At 41.4% G+C, this 18,678-nt stretch overlaps 1 protein-coding gene across 1 annotated transcript in view; it reads right to left on the reverse strand.

Annotated features, from left to right (window-relative positions):
* Positions 1-18,678, reverse strand: part of NOTCH2 (notch receptor 2) — an 88,154-nt gene that overhangs the window by 37,013 nt on the left and 32,463 nt on the right. Inside the window, exons 6-10 of the mRNA XM_055724553.1 lie at positions 8,038-8,271; positions 7,062-7,217; positions 5,755-5,943; positions 3,868-3,981; positions 2,601-2,714 (exon numbers count right to left, since the gene is read on the reverse strand). Of these exons, the coding sequence (XP_055580528.1) occupies positions 2,601-2,714; positions 3,868-3,981; positions 5,755-5,943; positions 7,062-7,217; positions 8,038-8,271 (807 nt within the window). The remainder of the gene's footprint in view (positions 1-2,600; positions 2,715-3,867; positions 3,982-5,754; positions 5,944-7,061; positions 7,218-8,037; positions 8,272-18,678) is intronic.

Raw genomic sequence — 18,678 nt, forward strand, 5'->3', positions numbered from 1 at the left:
ATGGAGCAGAGCTAAATGAAGCAGGGACAATTTAAAATAAACGGTTTTCAGAGACAAGGTTTTGGAGCAACAGCTCACACTGCCTTCCAGCAGCTGAAGATTAGGAAGGTAGAACTTCAAATTTCAGACACCAATTGGAGAATGATACAAACCAAGCTGCAGGGAATTTCAACAGCTGAAGAGCGATTCTCACCTGAGTATTTTAAGTGGATAACAGGCTCCCCATTTTTCATACAGGTTTGTGGTTATTTCTGTGGTCAAACATACCAGGTGACGGCTAAAATTTCCAAGTTCTGCGAACGTATGCATGGATGAATGGGTGTGGAAGCAGGTGGGGAGAGGGAAGGGAAGCTAGTTAGAGAGATGGATATAAAAAGATGTTAGGGAAGGAGGAAAAACAAACCGATAAGAGGACGAACAGTGGCAAAACAAAACAAAAACAACAAAAAAAAAAAGAGAACAGAGGCAAATAAAAGAGGGAAGACCTAAGACAACTCAAGAAAAGAAAAGCCATGATCTACCACTGGGAAGGAGAAGTGGAATAATGCCAGAAGGGAAAGAAAAGACAAAAAGCAAGCAGTAAATAGAGCTATCTGTACAGCAATTGGCCAAACATTTTGCAGTTTTCAATCACTTCGGCAGCTGGCGATTACCATTCAGGGAACACATACACTCATAATATGAGATTAATAGAGGAAGAACATACTCAAACATCATTTTCCAGTAAACTGACCTGCCCCAATGATGAATTCCACATTTCAGTCTTACAGAAGGCTGTCAATATTAAATATAATACTTAGCATACATTCGTTCAAAAAATTATTACCTTGCCTCCTATTGTAGCTCAACTGAACCACTTAAAGATCAGATGTATTTCTCAATCTCTTAACTGAACACACCTTACTGAGATATAATTTCCCTCTTTGCAGACAAGAGTTAGACTAGAAAAAAACCCACCTGAATATAGAACATAAGAATATCTCAGACAGGATGGAAAAAAACCCTAGGACAGGGTCCCTCTTTCATTTTCAGCCAAAGTACTAACTAAGGATTTTACCAAGACTTGCCGCTTCAGTAACAAACATTTGGTTGCTTTCGGCCTGTTCCTTGAAAACGCTCCGTAAGTCACTGTGCCTTCATGGAAGCAGCAGTCTTCCCTCCCCATCTGGGACACCCAGGCTTTCTGTACTGAGGCGGTTCCAGCAGCTCAGTGCGCAAAGGCAGAACGTGCTCGTCAAGGTGCAGCTCTCCACACTGTCCTCCGCTACACAGCCCAAACCCTCCCAGGCCTGACAAACTCGGCACTCTCAACGAATGAAAGCAACCAGACTACACACCAACCTGAAAAAAGACTTTCAAAGATAAGTTTCCAAGTTTGGAGAGGCTTTGAGCTTTTTCTTCTTTTTGCAAGTGCCAGCTTATTCTGTCACATGCAGTAACACCAAAAGGAGAATTCTAACAATAACTATTCCTTTCCTGATCAGAACTACTGCATTCCCCTACTTTCAACAAATTCATTGTTTCTTCAGGCACGTTGGGGAAGGGGGAGAGGGGGTGTGTGAAAAGACTGGAGAAGAATTTTTAGGCTAATCTCTGCTCTATTCTGTACAGTGCAGAATATATTAGTGAAGTCAAATGTGCCTTAACAATTTGATTACTAGAATGATCCAAAATGAGAAAAATTGCACATCAGCCTAGCCAATCTAAGAGCACTTATCCGGGACAAAGGTGGCTCCAGGAATTTTTCAGCTTTTTCTCTAATGGAAGAGCTAAAGCCAATGCATTCGACAACTGAATCTGCATCACAAGCATCAGGCACCATTAACTGAAAGCAACCAAAAGTTGTTCCTTGCTGATAATTAGACTGTAACAGCTCTGAACCCTCTTATTTAACCAGATGGAAAAATTAAGATAAAAATATATCTACAGCACTCCTAGAGGTCTGAGGATAAGAAAATCCCATAAATAAGCCTGATGCTTTTGGATGTGTAATTAACCAAGCAGTAAATGAATTTAATGCATTCAAAAAAAAAACCACCTCGGTTCCATCCACAGCTCTGTCAAAATTTCTGTATGATGCTTGACAAGTCATTTTAACTACATTCTGGCAGGCAGCTGCTGTGTGGTATTTCTTCCAATGGACGCAATTTTTACTGCATTTCAATCTCTACTTTTGACATAAAATAGCCTGATGCAAAAGAAATAGCACTGCTCTGTCCATCTCTTGTTCTTCAACCGTGTACTACATAATCCGACTTGGAAGAAAGAAAGGTAAGCCACAGATAAAAGGCTTCACACTGCTGTTTTTTCACTCATGGATTCCACAGTCAATACAGAAGAAGCTGTCACCTTCTGGGAAGCAAGAGACGGGGCTGAAAGAGGGAGGCCAGAACGCCCATCAACTGTGAACTTACTGCTGTCAGAAGTGAAAGGCTTTCTTTACTTAAATACTATTCTCTGCTGCAAAGGAGTAGACAAAGCTTCGCAACAAACAAGCAGTATTTCAGAGAAAGAAAGAAAGAATGCTGACACTTCTTTGGCCACCCCTTTACGTATTTAGGTTACACACAATCTCCAGGGGCTCTGAACACCAGACTAACCTGTGGCACACTGGCACTCATAACCATTGGGATGGTCAATACATTTGGCTCCGTTAAGACACGGTGTGCTGGAGCAGTCGTCTATATCAATCTGGCACACAGCACCACTGAATCCTGAAAGGTAGAAAAAAGATGAAAATCCAGAAGTAATTTGAGGAAGTTAATCTAAACAGCTGCACCGCCAGGAATTATTAGCAAATCTTTAAAACCACCCAAGTATAAGCCCAGTAAATCTAAACTCAATTGCATCATTGTGCACACACACCACACCTTGGGTGGATTGGTTCCTCATCCAAACCACCAGCCAAAACATAGTTTCTAGCCTCTAGGTCAAAGGAGCCTCTGCTTGAAAACTGAGATGGCCAAGTCAATCAGAAATAAAGCAGACAGAGCACAAGTGGTGTCAACCACTGGACAGCAGGCCTGTCTATAAAACTGAGAGGCCACCAATAAAAACTTTCAAGTAATCAAAGCAAGTAACTTAAAATGGAACAACAATGCATACATCACTAGAACCTTTAGACTAGAATTACTACACCAGTGTGGAATGTGGTACAATACAGCACTGTATCTTTCAATATACTTCTTGAAATAGTTAACAAACTATCAACAGGTTATATCAAGATGATGCGGAGCCTTAGGCACCTCAAGCGAAAAACCAAAAAATTTCAGGAATGTTTCTTGGCAGGAGAAGCCAGAACATCATTAACAAGGGATGAAGAGCAGGCTTCTGTCAAATATATTCAGAACCCAAAACTTTTTATAAGCCATCAGGAAAACAAGTGGTATTTACCCTACAGCTAACATTGAATCCTCCGCTCAGCATTCATCCTTTTCTAAAGTGAAGACCCAATCCACCTCCCTCATGGTGCAAGCAACATCAACTATACTGATGCAAAAATGGCTTCTGCCTAAAAACTTCAGAAAAAGACAAAAAGCATGCAGAGGCTCTGATATTTAAAACATATTTGGGATTACACATCTATTATCTCATTATGATATTCACAATAAGAGAAATTCATGCTGCCAGCTACTCTTTGAGACACCCAACTGTATGTTTCTCAACACTTGGGCAGTTACAGGCACACTATTATTGCAACCAATACATGTCTATTCTTATTTATCAGTGATTGCAACTCACTCATTCAAGCAGATGCTGCACCAAGACAACAGAAACTCACAAGAAACATACCACCTGCAATCTCTCACTGGTTATGCAATTCTTCCTAAGGTAAAGCAGGAAAAGCTTCCAGAAATATGTACTTACCAGGAGGACAGACACAGAGAAAGCGGTTGACTTTATCAAGACACTCTCCATTGTTCACACAGGGATTACTTAGACACTCATCAATATCTTCTTCACAGTGTATACCTTTAAAACCTGTTTACCAAAAAAAAAAAAAAAAAAAAAAAGGTGAATGAAGGCCTTAAGAAAGTGCCCTTGAAAGTCTAACTCCTCTTACATCAGCGCTGAAAGTCTAAGCCTGGTTTCACTGCAAGTTTGCAGCTTGGACAGAACCTACAAGGTAAGAATATATACCAGAGGTTAAAAAGGGACGCTGAATGTATATTTTTCACCGTTGCTGAACATGCTCACTTCATCAGCAGTAACAGGAGAAGTCTGTGCTCAATTCCCATCTAATGTTTTCATCCAGTTGGTGAGAAGGGTTATGTTTTAACACTTTGAAAGATACCAATATATTTGTATGTGCGCCAATATACGGTAAAAGGTGAAGAAACAAACACACAGATATTTTTAGCTTAAGGCTTTTTAGCCAATGTCAGAGTAAAAGAAAAACACTAAGAAGGGTGAAATACTTGGGAGTAGAGTTCCACCTTTCAAAACAGATTAGGTATCAATTAAAAACTCATTCCAGCTTTCCTGGTACCAGCTGATCACCTGCAGGGGTCACAATTCTTTCATTGTACTTCGTAAGGGTGTGCAACCAGCTACTTGCACACTTTTCTTTTTTTACCACTTTCTATTAGAAAGTGAAATAGGCTACAGAGGTCATTGGTATGCTGGACATGTAAGCTTCACAAGCACGATTTCACAGAACCACAGGATGGTCAGGGTTGGAAGGCACCTCTGGAGACCATCTAGTCCAGGGGTCCTCAAACTTTTTAACCAGGGGGCCGGCGCGCGGATGAAGTGGCAGGCAGTCATCTGCGGCTGCTTGGTTTCCCCCCCCAACCCCTAGCGGGGGAGGGGTGGGCGGGCGGTTTCTGTAAATACCGGGGGCCGGATTGAGGACCCTGGGGGGCCGTATCCAGTCCGTGGACCGTAGTTTGAGCACCCCTGGCCAACCCCCACTAAAGCAGGGTCTTCTCCAGCAAGGCTGCATGGAGTCACATCCAGGCAGGTTTGAGTGCCTCCAGAGAAGGAGACCCCATGGCCTGTCTGGGCAGCCAGTGCCAGGGCTCCGTCACCCTCAAGGTGAAGAAGTTCTTCCTCTTATTCAGATGGAACCACCTGTGTTGCAGCTTGTGCCCGTTGCCCCTGGCCCCTTGTCCTGTCGCTGGGCAGCAGTGAACAGAGCCTGGTCCCCTGCTCTTGGCACTCACTCTTAACGTATTTGTAGAAATTGATAAGATCCCCTCTCAGCCTTCTCTTCTCCAGGCTAAACATCCCCAGCTCCCTCAGACTTTCCTCATAAGGGAGATGATTTCAATAAAGTAACTTTGTTTACAGTTATTTCCCCAGGTCAAAGGGAGCTTGCATCGTGTGGAGTGTTTCAAGCAGAGAAAAAACCCAAACTCTGTTACGCAGAATCATCATATACATATCTCAAACCACAGTCACTCTTAAAGTTTGCACTTGCTTTGCTTTCAGAAACCTAAGTTTCTACACATGCACTTTAAGAGGTATAGTAACAAACGTTCACATACAGTTCAGCTCTGAATGCCAACTTCCTTTGCTGACATAGAGACCAGTTTCTTTCTCAGTCCTCTAATTGCCTTCTCCCTCCCACACACAGATGCCAAGTCCTCCTGGCTGGTGCCGCCAGAGCAGGATCGCTCTCACCCTTTCATTTAGCCTCACCCCTTTGCAATTTTGTGTTCCACCTCAGCACAGCTGGCAACTCTCCCTGTGCTCTGCTTTCTGAGTTTTTCCTTTGCTGGAAGCCCCGTCTCAGTCAGAAACTCCCCTCACCTGGCATACAGAGACATGTGAATCCTCCAATTTTATCCAGGCAGGTGGCATCGTTTTGGCATGGATTTGAGTGGCATTCATTGATGTCCATTTCGCAGCGAGGTCCTGTGTAGCCCTTTAAACACTCGCAGTGGAAAGAGCCTTCTGTGTTTACGCATTTCCCAGCATGTTCACACGGATTGCTGTTTGCTGCAAGAAAAATAAAAACGTGTGTGTGTGTCAAAACCCCTCCTTGGAGCAGGAAAGCCACAGCATTCCTTATTAGTCACGGTCTTTTCCAGTGGCCATTCCTTTCTAGAAACTAATACTGGGGAACGACTGTCCATCCTTCCAGGGAAAGGCTACTGAGATTGAAGAAAACATGTGGCAGTCACTTGCCTGTTAGAGGCAAAAAGAAAGACTGCCATTATTACCAATGGACCAAAGGAGCAACTCTGGTCTGTAATACTAATGACAGTTCTTAAGAGGAGAGTACAACTAGCAGGGACTAGAGGATTAATGATGCTTTCCAGGCCTTATCTCTAGATCATCTTTTACATTTACTTCACTCCTGAGGCTGACAAGATGCCACCACAGCCACAAAACAACCAAACTAGTCCTTCATGTTTTTTTCCTTTTCAGAAAAGAGCTGCACTCTTGTCCAAGGCAGACCGAGGAACAAAATTCTAAGAAATGCTTCTGTCCATTACTTCCCATGAGTGCTGGCTGGGTATTATCCTCACGCATCACACTCTAGAAGCATGAACTAGCACTCACAAAACTATAATCAAGTCTGTGAGTCTCCAATCCCCAAAACAACACAACAGCATGATATCAGAGAACTACAGCTTTAAAACCCCACATGGTCACCAGTCTTGGAAGGCACTCAAAAGATCCAGCCATATTCTGGCTGTCAAACAGCCTTGATATATTTCCACCAAGGCAGGAGCTGCAACAACTCCCACACACACTGCAGTACTTTCATTGTACACTGCAGTTCCAAGGGTCAGCTTAATTATGGCATCTGTTTGCCTGCACTCCTCACACAATGCTAAAGCCCTCTTGCACAATGAAGAATGGTTAAGCATCTCACTGCTTTTCATATTCCAGAGGCTAACAGCTCTAACATGGACAACTCTTCTGACTCAGCCCTTTGCCCCAAGTCTCACACAAGATTTAAAGCTCATCTAAAGACACTGTAATGGAAGGGGGAGAGTAGGGAAGGAGTCACACTGACGTTGAGAAGCTATGACATAATGTGTATTCTTGCCCCTCTGTTAGTGCATAAAGCAAATGACCCAGAACTCACAATTAGCAAACAAACTCACCCATTGCACACTCGTCCACATCCTCAGTGCAGTCTGCTCCCTTATGGCCTTGAGGACAGGTGCAAATATAGTGTCCATTCACAGGATTGGTATCACACAGAGCACCCTTCTGGCATGGATTGCTAACACATGCATCATCCAAGTGGCACAGAAGACCTAGAGAAACATTTGAGAGTGTATTCAAAAAAGTAAGATATAGCAGTCAGACTCTATGTTACACTATCAAATCCTCTGTCTTGATACTTCAGAGACTCGCACAGCCAGAAGCTTAAGCAATATCTTATACGCTTCAACTTACAGACTACCACAGGGATTTCACCACACACTTATAAAACATTATACTTAAACATATATTCTGTGACTTCAGAGGTGTCTGCAGCACTTCTGGAGCCATAAAATGGCTTATCATTACGAAAATCTCCTCCTTGGAGCAGTTAACTAACTCTTCTCTCTAACCAGCATGATGAGTTTTCTGACAGCTGAAAATACAGGTGCACATGAAGCTCACTTTCTTACTTCAGATATACTGTTCACTTTTATTTCTGGGTAGTAGTTAGGAAATTATATTTTTACCTACCCTACAAAAACAAATATACCAGTAAGGGCATCCTCACTCACGCCAAAATATCTAAATTTGCCTTCTAGACTTTTAAGTACAATTATTGTAAGTGGCACAGAGCAAGTCACCCTCATGAATAACTTCTCAAGCAAATACAGGTTCTGCCAAGGGCTAGGAAAAGATCTGCTTTCCTTACAATCTAAACTGTAGTAAGTTTGTCTTCCAGCCCAATACAAATACTTCTTTGTCCTGAACTAGAGGTTAAAAAGGTCTTTGCTTATGGACAGCATGTTTCCTTTTGTTCTTCCTGGTTTGGTCACGAAGTGTGCAGAATAAACACACCACTTTAAGCAACACATACCATACAGGAAGTATCTTCTATGAAGTGCCAGATATATGCAAGTTTTCTGTCCTTACCTGCCTTTCCTTCTGGACAAATGCATGAAAAAGAAGCCACTCGATCAATGCAAGTAGATCCGTTAGCACAGGAGGCAGTGAAGCAATCATCAATGTTCTTACTGCAGTCATCCCCACTCCAACCATTGACACAGACACAGGCATAGCCTCCATTGTGGTTGGTGCAGGTACCTCCATTCTGACAAGCATTGGGCTGGAGCTGACATTCATCAACATCTTCAGTGCAAAACTGGCCTGATACACAGAAACAAACAAGTTTAATAAAAGTTCAGATGTTCAGACACAAGAAGATTCTTCCACAGACAACATAAGCAAGGGAAACACTGTAGTGTAGTCCAAATTGATTGCCACTTACTTCTACGACATTTGAGCCCGAGAACTTCCAAAAACGCTCTCAACAAGTTAGGCAAAGAGAACTAGCATCCCTAAACGATCCCAAAAGCAGGCGCTGAACTGCAGATAACTTTAAAAAATGCACAATGTGAGAGCCAGCAGGCAGCCTGCAGTATATGAAGATACACCTGTGAGGATGTGAGCAGCAGAAAGAAGGCCTGCCTGCAGTGCAGCCAGAGGGACTAAGAAGAGAGAAGGCCTCACAAGAAAATCTTGGCCAAAGCAGTGTCAACAGGCCAGCAGCAAAGTAACTCATCAGGAGAACTTAATTCTTTCCTATATAATTATGCAACAGAGGTTACCTGATGAGGAAGAACAGAATTCTTGAGGTTCTTTTACCTAAAATACCCATTTTTCTTTCCCCAGGTACTTGCAGATAACCACAAATAGCTGGGGTTTTCTTGGTTGCTGGGTTTTTTTTGTTGATGTAAATGTTTGGTTTTGTTAGAGACAAAATAAACACTCTACTAAAATGCTTTAATGACTGGAGATATTGGAGGGAAGAAAACAAATGTACAGTTTCAGGGAGTTTTAAGGAAAAGAATGACCAAGTATGAAATCAGTTTGTGAAATTCAGTATTCCTTGAGTCACATCTATAAAAGCTCTGCAATTCACACTTACAGATGTATTTATTTATCCAAATCTATCTTGCTTTGACATCAAGATCTGGAGAACTTACCACTTGCATCAATATTTTGTTTCAACACTTACTCATCTTCCCAATTAAAGCTGCATGGTTTACTTTTAAGCTGAAATTGTTTAGCTTAAATTTCAAGTCATCCATTCTTATTTTGAGTTTCTTGAACAGATAAAACGTAAGGGCTAAGCACCAGCTATTTTCTTCCCAGGCTGGCATATGAGTGCACATATGCAACCACAGTGTACTGGTCACAGCCCACAATCTTTCTTGATCATCTATTTCTCCCCTTTTTCTGTTACGTTAAGAACCAAACCCTCTCAACACTGAAAGCTTGCTTTTTTTTTTTTTTTTTTTACTTCCTTATAACGTGCTTTTACCACCCTTCCTAAAATGTTGATATGATGTACGTAGCACCAAAAGACCACTCTTTATCAAAGAGTAAGATCAGATTTGTTTGATGTGAACTTTTTTTTCTTTCCCCCTCCAGCTCACAGCACCACCTCCCTCACTAGCTTGCAGCAGCTTTCCATTATTTGGGACAAGACTCTTAAGTAACAGCATTGCTACTACCAAGATCCTCCTGTTTGTCGTCTCCAGCTACTGTATCAACTGCAGACTTATATTTGCCTGGAATTCCCCCAGTTTTCCAAGAATAAGAAATTCAAGAGCAGACCACAGCACTGCCAATTTGCCTGGGCTCCAGTTTATTCAGGTTTGCCGGTTTAAAAATACTTACTAGATGTTGCTTAACAGTCACCTTGTTTATTAATGACCCAGAAATTATGATGCAAGTACACACATAAAACCTCCTCCAATACACAGAACTGAAACATTTTTTGTTGGCAGGAATGTAAAAGTGTTCAGTCTTAATCATCTTCATCTACTATATGCAAATCATGATTCCTTTTGTTTTCAAAGTACTTAAATAAATCTTAGCCTTTGGTCCTGTGAACTCTACTTTTTTTTTTCCTTAGTGGCAAAGAAATAGAATAATTATTATTATTTAAAAAGTTGCACAACTGACTTTGTTCTGTGCATGTGTTCCTTCCTCCAGTGCAGCTACTTCAAAACAAGGATAGTATCACTCGGAAAACCATGAAATTTTAACAGTAGTAATAGTAATAATAATAAAGCTTTCAGAATTAATCACCACTTCCCAGTTTACTTAGTTAAACAGTTAGGGGAAAATCTAACACTTCATATTGTTATCTGCAAAACACAGCTTTCTACATTATGGTAAAACAAACCTGTGCATTTGTCATAACAGAAGTTATTTGATCGTTAGCTTTCAGTATTAGCTTATCAGTAACCAAACTGGAGAGTCAGTAATCTCAGACTGGTTCCTAGTAGCCACACATATCTCACAAGTCAACACAATTGATTTCCTTTCAAAAAAAAAAAAAATCAAGACATTATTTACTCATAATAAAGTGATTTTGCTCCTTTTCTTGGAGGGGGCCCAACCCAGACCAAAGAACACGCACCCTGACACACACTCATCCACAGCACGATCGTTTTGCAGAAGCTCTTGCAGCATTTATACCCTCCTTTTAACCACAGCCTATTCAAACTCAGTATCACTAGAGTGCCAAGAGTTTTCAGCGCTGAGGTTGCCACACCACTCCGGATTGTTAATCCTCTCTCCAAATCACTTGTCTTGTGACTGGCTAAATAGAACTCCTGAAATGTAAAGTTTTGTGGAGGTTTCTGGTGGATTGGGGGAGGGCGTCTGCATGTGCGCATGGTTTGTTTGGCGATTTTTTTTTTTAAGCAAAGAGGGACAAACTGCTCCTTAGATAAACTCTCTGGGTTTGTTTGGGACTTTTCATGTGTCACTAGCAATATCAACACTTACGATTTTTTAATTTTTTTCCATATCATTTATTCTCCACTTCTAAAAAGGACAGTATCAAGTGACATCACATAGGTCCTTTCAGCAACCCAATGCCCTGGGTTATTCCATATTTCCACAGTCCTAAACAAACTTTTGAAAGGTGTATCAGTGTTTCCCCAAGACAGACAAAAAAGCAGAGTTTAAACTTTGAGCAATTCAACTGCATTTAAAGAACATACCATGTTTGAGGTCCTTAAATTTGATCTTAGCTTCTCAGATTTCTAATGCTCCTTTTGCTGCTACCAGATCTCATATTTGTGTTTATTTATGAATACAAATCAAAGAGATCTATCTTAATGCAGTTTCTTTTAAAAACAAAGGAAATTCAACCCAGTATGAGGGGTACAAACGAGCAATTAACTATTGCATTTTACTACTCAGTATTTTAATGAAAAAAACTTGGTCATTATTGAAGTTATAATTGAAAACCAGACTCAACTTCTGCGCAAAAATATGCGAATCAGAAGGAACATAAGGCAAGCAGAGCATATCAGTCTAATTACACTAATAAGCACTCAGTCTTATCATCCTTAAGGCAATGTAATAATTTGTGAAAGATCTTGGAACTGCTTTGAAATACTGCAAATCCCAGACTAACGTCCAAGGCCCCTGCATTTCTTAGCTGGCAGTGGTGAATTGCCCAAAAATGCTTGAGCCCTTCCTGCTGAAGTGCAGCTCGAGTGGCTTGGAAATGCATTCTGTAGCCCAAAGTCTTCAAAAGGAGAGAAACAAGGGGCGGGTTTAGGTGGGATGGTTTGGAGGGGTTTAGGCTCTTTTAGATACCCTACAGTTGCTTATATGGTGGTTTTAAATCTTTAGGTGTTAACAACATGGGATTAATGATCAACATTATAGTTCTTCAACACAGGTTTCTGGAAGGGGTTTTTTTTTTCTGTTGTTGTTTGTTTGGGCTTTTATGTTGTTTGTTTTGTTGGGGTTTTTTCCCCAGAAAGTAGCATCACACATTTGTAAATGGCTTTCAAGACTGTCCTCCCCCAAAGCAGTAGCATCACTTAATTCTTAGTGGGACTGCAGGATGGCCACAAGCTCTCATTTTCTGGAAAGCGCTGATTTGCCCTCAGTAGAGACTTCAATTCCTTCTGAAAGTGATAGAAGTAGATTCATATTTTGGGGAAGCGCTGCAAAGAAAAGATTTGATGTTTCTATTGTTAGCAACCTAGGTCTTTAGTGTAGCATCTGTCCCAGGAGCTTCCTGAATGTTTTTTTCACAGCAGAGAATCTCTTTCAGTATTGGACATAAACGAGGATTTAATTCTAAAACTTCTCAATGAATATCCTACACAAGGCTTCTCTCTGACAGGTTGACTTAAGTCAAATGAGACAAAAGATCTCTGAAACAATTTACTTAAGGATGCTGCTTTGACTTAATTGTAATCAAACCAGGTATATTCACTTGTAGCCATGTATTGGTAAGCTTGTTTTCTGTTCGTTAATTTTAGGAAGAATCAAGTCTCTCATTCACAAAAATGAAGTTCAACTTCCAAGTGCAAACTCCATTATGAATTGCACAGTGTCATATAGGTCTTCATAACCTTAGTGTTTCTGAATGCCACAATCCCTTCAGCTAACTGTTAATCCATTTAGCTGCAAGTTTCTGTAGGTATTTCTCTTCTTTTGCTCTTAATGTTTCAGTTACATTTCTAAAAGCAACATCTTCAATATCGGGTGAACTAGTGCAGGCAAGTGCAAATACACTAACTGTACAGTATTTTAAAGGAAATATAGAAACATACATATATAACACAGCAAGAAAGGAAACACAAATTACTCCAAGAAACTAATAAAAGCCTAACCTGACCTTGATATTTGCAGAGCCTGGGAAATCAACAAAATGCCGACTCAGGTTCTGAAGTGACCTTGTACAAAGTAAACAGCTCATCCATGTGGTATTTCAAAATTGAAAACTAGAAGTAGAAAAGGGGAACAGCCTTCAACTCTTAGCACTTTTTGCCCACTATGAAACTAAGTCACTTCCTGCATATTTCCCCTCAGAAAAGCCATAAAGACAGACATGTTTGCTGCTTTAATTGCTCCCATTTTCAGACCAGCAGGAACTGGACAGGAACTCTGGGAGCTTCTCTTTAGGCAGACACAGGATGCACTGCTTCAAGGTCCCTGAAGTAACTGTACCAGATTTCATTGACGAGAAACAGCCAGCCCCATCTCCTAGAGGTCTTTATGTTAAAAAAGAAAATAAAGCCTCATTTATAAAGGTAAGGCAGACAGCACATAAGATGAGTACAACACCACACTGAAGAAGTAGAGCATTAGCTTGAGCAGATAGGAAACCAGTCACCCTGGCAAGCAGCAACAGGCACTTCCAAAAGCTGACCCTACGGAACCTACAGGCTTTGCATAAACCTGAATTCCAGCTGCCCCGATTCTGCAGATGAATACAGCCAGGTCAATCTGAGGTCTTCAGCTTTGGCAGAGCAGACTTCCCATAAAAGAGAAAGTTTTCATGGCCTCTTAACAGCTCTCCAGCAGGAAAGACTGCTGATGCACAGCTGGAGTACTAGATGCTAAAGCTCCCGAGAGGAGATCTCACACTTAGTTTAGGCACTAAAAATATTTAGAAGGACAAAGGATGCAAATACCTTCCCGTGCTTTGGGGGAAAAAAAAAAAAATAGTTCCTTGAAAACTGAGCTGGGAAGACAGCAACGTCCATTTCTCTTCAAATCACAACTGTGACAGCACTGGTCTCAGACTGAACTGGAAGTCAGAAAATCTTTGTGACACTGGAAAGATAATCCAGCAAGAATCAGGAACTGGTCCTCAAGGTCCTAAGAGACTCACTGGAAGAGGAGTATCAAGTATCACATTTCAAGAAGCTCTTATGCCCCCATCCTCTCAGTGCCTCACCAGAAGTTTGCCACTTACTCACACCAGTGCTGCAGTACACAGGGAAGAGCTCACTAGCTCTCTTGAAAGCGCTGTCTGGAAAGGTATAAACCACGCCCAGGCAGAAATTCTCTCTGAAAGGGTAATTTAATTCACAAAGTATTGCAAAGATTGTTGTATGGGTTTTGAATACAACCAGTACAGCTAAAGAAAGCATGGCTCATTAGAGTTGTTTACTTTTTTTCTCCGAGTTTCAAAGGACTACTAAGTGAGAAGGTGAACAGCATCTTATCAAGACTCAAGAATGGACTAGGAGATAAGAAACACTGTCGGTATAAATGACCGAACCTAACTGGTGGAAGGTTAGCAATGCCACGCCACAGGGGACCACGAAGTTTCTTCCCCTAACTACCCACGTGTATATTCAGGATGCCGGCTGGCAGGCCACAGCTGGCTGGGGAAGGACATTTCTCTGTCCAGCTCTTTCTTGTGACACAAGGAAAACATCTGCATTGACAGCATAACCCAATGCATGTTGGTCAGTCAGGTCAAAGCTCAGATTTCTTAAGCTGCTGTGTGAGTCTCCTCAGCAAATGAAAAATAAAGGAAAAATTGCATGGAGCCATCAGGCCTTCTAGTAAAATGGTGCTTATGAAAAATACATTCACTCCCCTGTTTCTCAATTACGTATTTCTTAAAAAATTCAACTGATCTTTAATGCACAGAATTATCCATACTCCTTGAAAAAACTAAGTTACAATTAACGAATACATACAGGCACTGGAGCATTTAATTAACAGCCTGGAAGGAGAGGAACAGTAGGCAGCGATATCTTTAACAAAATAACATTTACATTATCTAAGAGGAAGCCAGGGAATTTCAGATTTAACCAAGCAAGGTTGCTGGGCAGCACAACAGCAGACAAGGCTTGATGCTCAAACGCCAAGTAAAACACAAAGGCGAACTGACTTGTTGCAAAAAGTTTAGGTTAGGCACTCCTTGAGGAAACACTTCAGCTTCCCTGGAAGAGTTCAGCGGGGACCTCTGCTCAATCACAGCTTTAATCAACAAAATAAACATCACTGACAAGACATTTGACTACAAGGAAGAATAGCTAATGCAAACAGTTGCTGTTGTGTAATACCAGTGGCATAGCCTCAGTCTGGAATACATTTTGCAGTACTGAAGCCACCACCTCTGAATAAAAACACTGAACAGGGATAGAGTTCAGTGTCTGACAGGCCAACAGAGAGAAGAATTTCATAACAGACTTAGAAAGCAATTGCCAGCCACAAAGGGAGAAAGGCAGATGATAAAAAGTGTAATACAACAGTTATTGCAGGGAAGATGCAGCACGCGGTGAGGTATACAAAAGAAAATAGTTGATCATTTATACCGACACACAAGGTATCTCAGAGCAAAGAACTTCAAATTTCTCTGAAAGAGGCAACACCTTTATACAGACAAGAACATCCAAAGCAATAAACAAGAAATACTGAGAGAATGGGATCTCAGTGTGATGTCCAGATCACATCCAAATTCCAGACGCTCTGACAAAGCCATCTCCACAGCTCCCTGCAGGCAATCAGATGAATACAACTGCTGCTTTCAGCTCCAGGGATGGCTTCAGGCGCACAAAGAATTCAATGCGCTACACTGTTTACATCTGCAGAAAGTGCCCCCAGTTGTATGTGCTTTCAGTAAAGGTCTTCCCTACTTAAGTATTACAGTGGTTTCCCCTGAAGCAAGGACTGAAGCCAAGTATTTTTTCCCTTGCAGGAGTCTTCTAAAGAAGTGAGAGGCATCACAGCTCAAAAAAATTGCTTCTTCCCCGGGATCTCACACCATCTTTCTCCTATTCGAAATACAGAACTACAGAGCAGCAAAGCAGCAGCAGCCATTTCCAAACCTCAGGTGTTGAGTTCTGGGGTTTAACAGATCTACTGTATCTTGGGCAATGTCAAATGCCATCCAAGATACCATAAATTTTAAGAGCTTAATATGGAATTTGAACAATTGAAAATGAATCTACAATTGTAGCAAGCAGAGTAAACATCTGTGTTTATTTTAGGCTAATATGGTAGAGAAAAGAGTTTAATTTCATAACCACACTGGGAAGCATGTAGTGGAACTAACGGGCTTTTACAAGGGATTTTACAACCCCCAAATACAAAACTCTGGGCTTTAAGAGACTTATGCACACCCTGATCCATTAAATACTGCCCTAAATCACTCCCCACAGACTACTGGGTAGAGAGGGCAGTCCTGGTCCTGATAGGGCTTCAGAGGCAGTAACACAAACTAACAGAACAAAGTTCCTAAAAATTATTAGTGATGCACCAACAACAGACTGGTTTAATATGGCACTGGTAGGCGGAACGACTGGGGACAACAGCAGGATAAAGAAGCAACCAAAAGGAAATACACATCACCAAACTACTCTCCATTTTTCATTTCTCTTTACCTCTGGAAAATCCAGTGAATCAGGGAAATACCTAACAAGTTAAAAGATGTGCAAGGCAAAAATGTAACAGTTGGAGCCAACCCTTACAATAAAAGCTTCATTTTCTCAAGCTATCTCAGCAACGCATCTTTAGTAATTATCCTAAGACAAATCACCTCATTCTAAGTACAAGGGAAGGGACAGAAACTGCCAGAAACAAGTCAGATGGAGTTAAAACAACTGTTACCTGTTAGCCTGGTCTTACAGAGCACATCCACTAACCCAGCCGCACCACAGCGGTCTAGTCTATTTTGTTCTAGTGCCAAACGCATGCAAGATGTACTGAAAACTTAAAGACAGCTCCACAAGAGATTATTTGGCACGTCTGACTGCAAAGAGTATTTCCCAACCTGGAAAGCCACCAAAGACACAAGGGAAGAGGCAGCAGCATGGTCTAAATTGGATGTTGTCATTCTGTCATCAGAGCAGTTCAGCTGTTAACACCTCAGGTGTTTTATTACAGCTACCTCCTAACCAAGGCTTGCTGTAAGGACATGGAAAGCAGCACAAAACAAATGGGAAGCTGTGGTAGGTGTTCCAGAATCCATACTGGATAAGGTACTGACTAACGGTGCAACTTCTAATGCCTCTGAAATCCGTCTGCACAACACTGGAATCAAGCACAAGAGAAACAAACAACATCCAGGATAAAGTTTATGTCCAATGTTTCAAATCATTTGTACACTCAAATCTGGAGCTGCCAGCTCTGGAGGCTGCCACGTGCTCCCTGCTCCCTCTGTAGCTGCCAGTTCAAACACGAAGGAAGAAAGAGAATCATAATCCCTCTTGGCCTCCTTCAGAGAGCTGTCTCTTGGAGATACTACTGTAGTGACAGCAAATCACCAGCCAACTTGCCAACTCTGGCGTAGACAGTTCTCCGCCAGTACCAAAGAAGCTACTATGCTTTTTAATAGTCTGGAAAGGCAACAGAAAGTCTACCATTACCACACCACCGGGAAAGATGACTGCTTTTCTCACAGGAGTCTCTGACCTAGCCTCCCTGTGCTAATATAAAGGTAAAGACTGTTCCCTGCACGTCATATATGCACATGCCAACCAGAATCAGAAAAAAGTGCAACCCCGACAGCATTCTCTGGCAATAACCAATACTCTATAGAAAATAGCAAGTATGCATTTTCCATAATTTAGGAGACTGGCACGCTCAGCATTTATGAACCATATAATCTAATGTCAGAGTTGTCTCCTCTATATTTCAAGCATCTATTCCAGCAAGGCAGTACTTTTTTTGAACACTGACTTAACATGACTTGTTACTGTATACTTTGTGATACAGAAGCTGAGGAAAAGTGGTATTTGGCAAAGGAAGTTTTAAAAAACAAAATACCAGAGCGTACGATCTTACATAAAAATGTTAAACATTAGCCTTTTGATGTTTATCCTCCCTTCTTAGCAAAGAAAAGTCACGTCTGCCCAGAGTTTAAGGCTCGGATTTTTAAAGAAAACTAAGGTAGGGAGCAAATATTACTCTAATTAAATAGGAATCGAACCCTTAACTCCCCCCTTTGAAAATTCCTGCCTAAAGCTCTGCAGAAAAAGTAACCCTTGTGCTAGTGTTTAAGAGCATATGACCAAGCTAACAGCTATTTTAATTAAAAAGCACAGCTCTGCTGCCTGAAGAGCTTTTCTGCTCAAGACAAACATTTGCTTCTTAAGCTAGATCCCAATGCTGGAGTTATTTGGTGGAGTCAGCTGTTAGCACACTGTGCTTCCCTTGAGACAAAGGTCGCCTAGATTTTAAAATATACAGTTCACTGGAGCCCCCTTTTCAAGGGAAAACAAAGCCTAAATACAACTGCCATGGGAGTCTCGCCTTCCCAGCCACAGGGGTAGAAATAATGAAAAGAGGCAAGCAGGCCAAGCCTGCAACTGAAGCACTATAACGTAGCTCTTCCAAAACCCACTTGAGTGTGGACACTGTGTCCCTCCCAAACCCAGACACTCATCGCACAACTCTTGATGCAGCGCTTCAGGAGCAAACCGTTCAAAGGACTTAACAGAGGATACGAATCCTAATCTCTGCTGTTCCTGAAAGGTGATTTGGGCCAAACAGAGACTGATGATGATCCTCTGAAACACTGCAAACTTTCCACAGTCAAGTACGAGTCATCCTCAGCCAAGAAAAACAAAAGCATTTACAGCATTTTATACTGTTAATCACTTTAGTACCCAATTTCTCAACTCATCTTTCTTGACTCAAAGCTGCATAGGTTAGATCAACAACATAAACAGGTGCATTTTAAACAAAGCTTTGTTTCTTTATATGAATTGTAGTCTGGAACAACTGAGTAGCCTTTACACTTTCAGATGGTTTCACTGTGTCCTGCAG

The sequence above is a fragment of the Falco cherrug genome, chromosome 12, assembly GCF_023634085.1.
Source record: "Falco cherrug isolate bFalChe1 chromosome 12, bFalChe1.pri, whole genome shotgun sequence".
NCBI classification, from domain to species: domain Eukaryota; kingdom Metazoa; phylum Chordata; class Aves; order Falconiformes; family Falconidae; genus Falco; species Falco cherrug.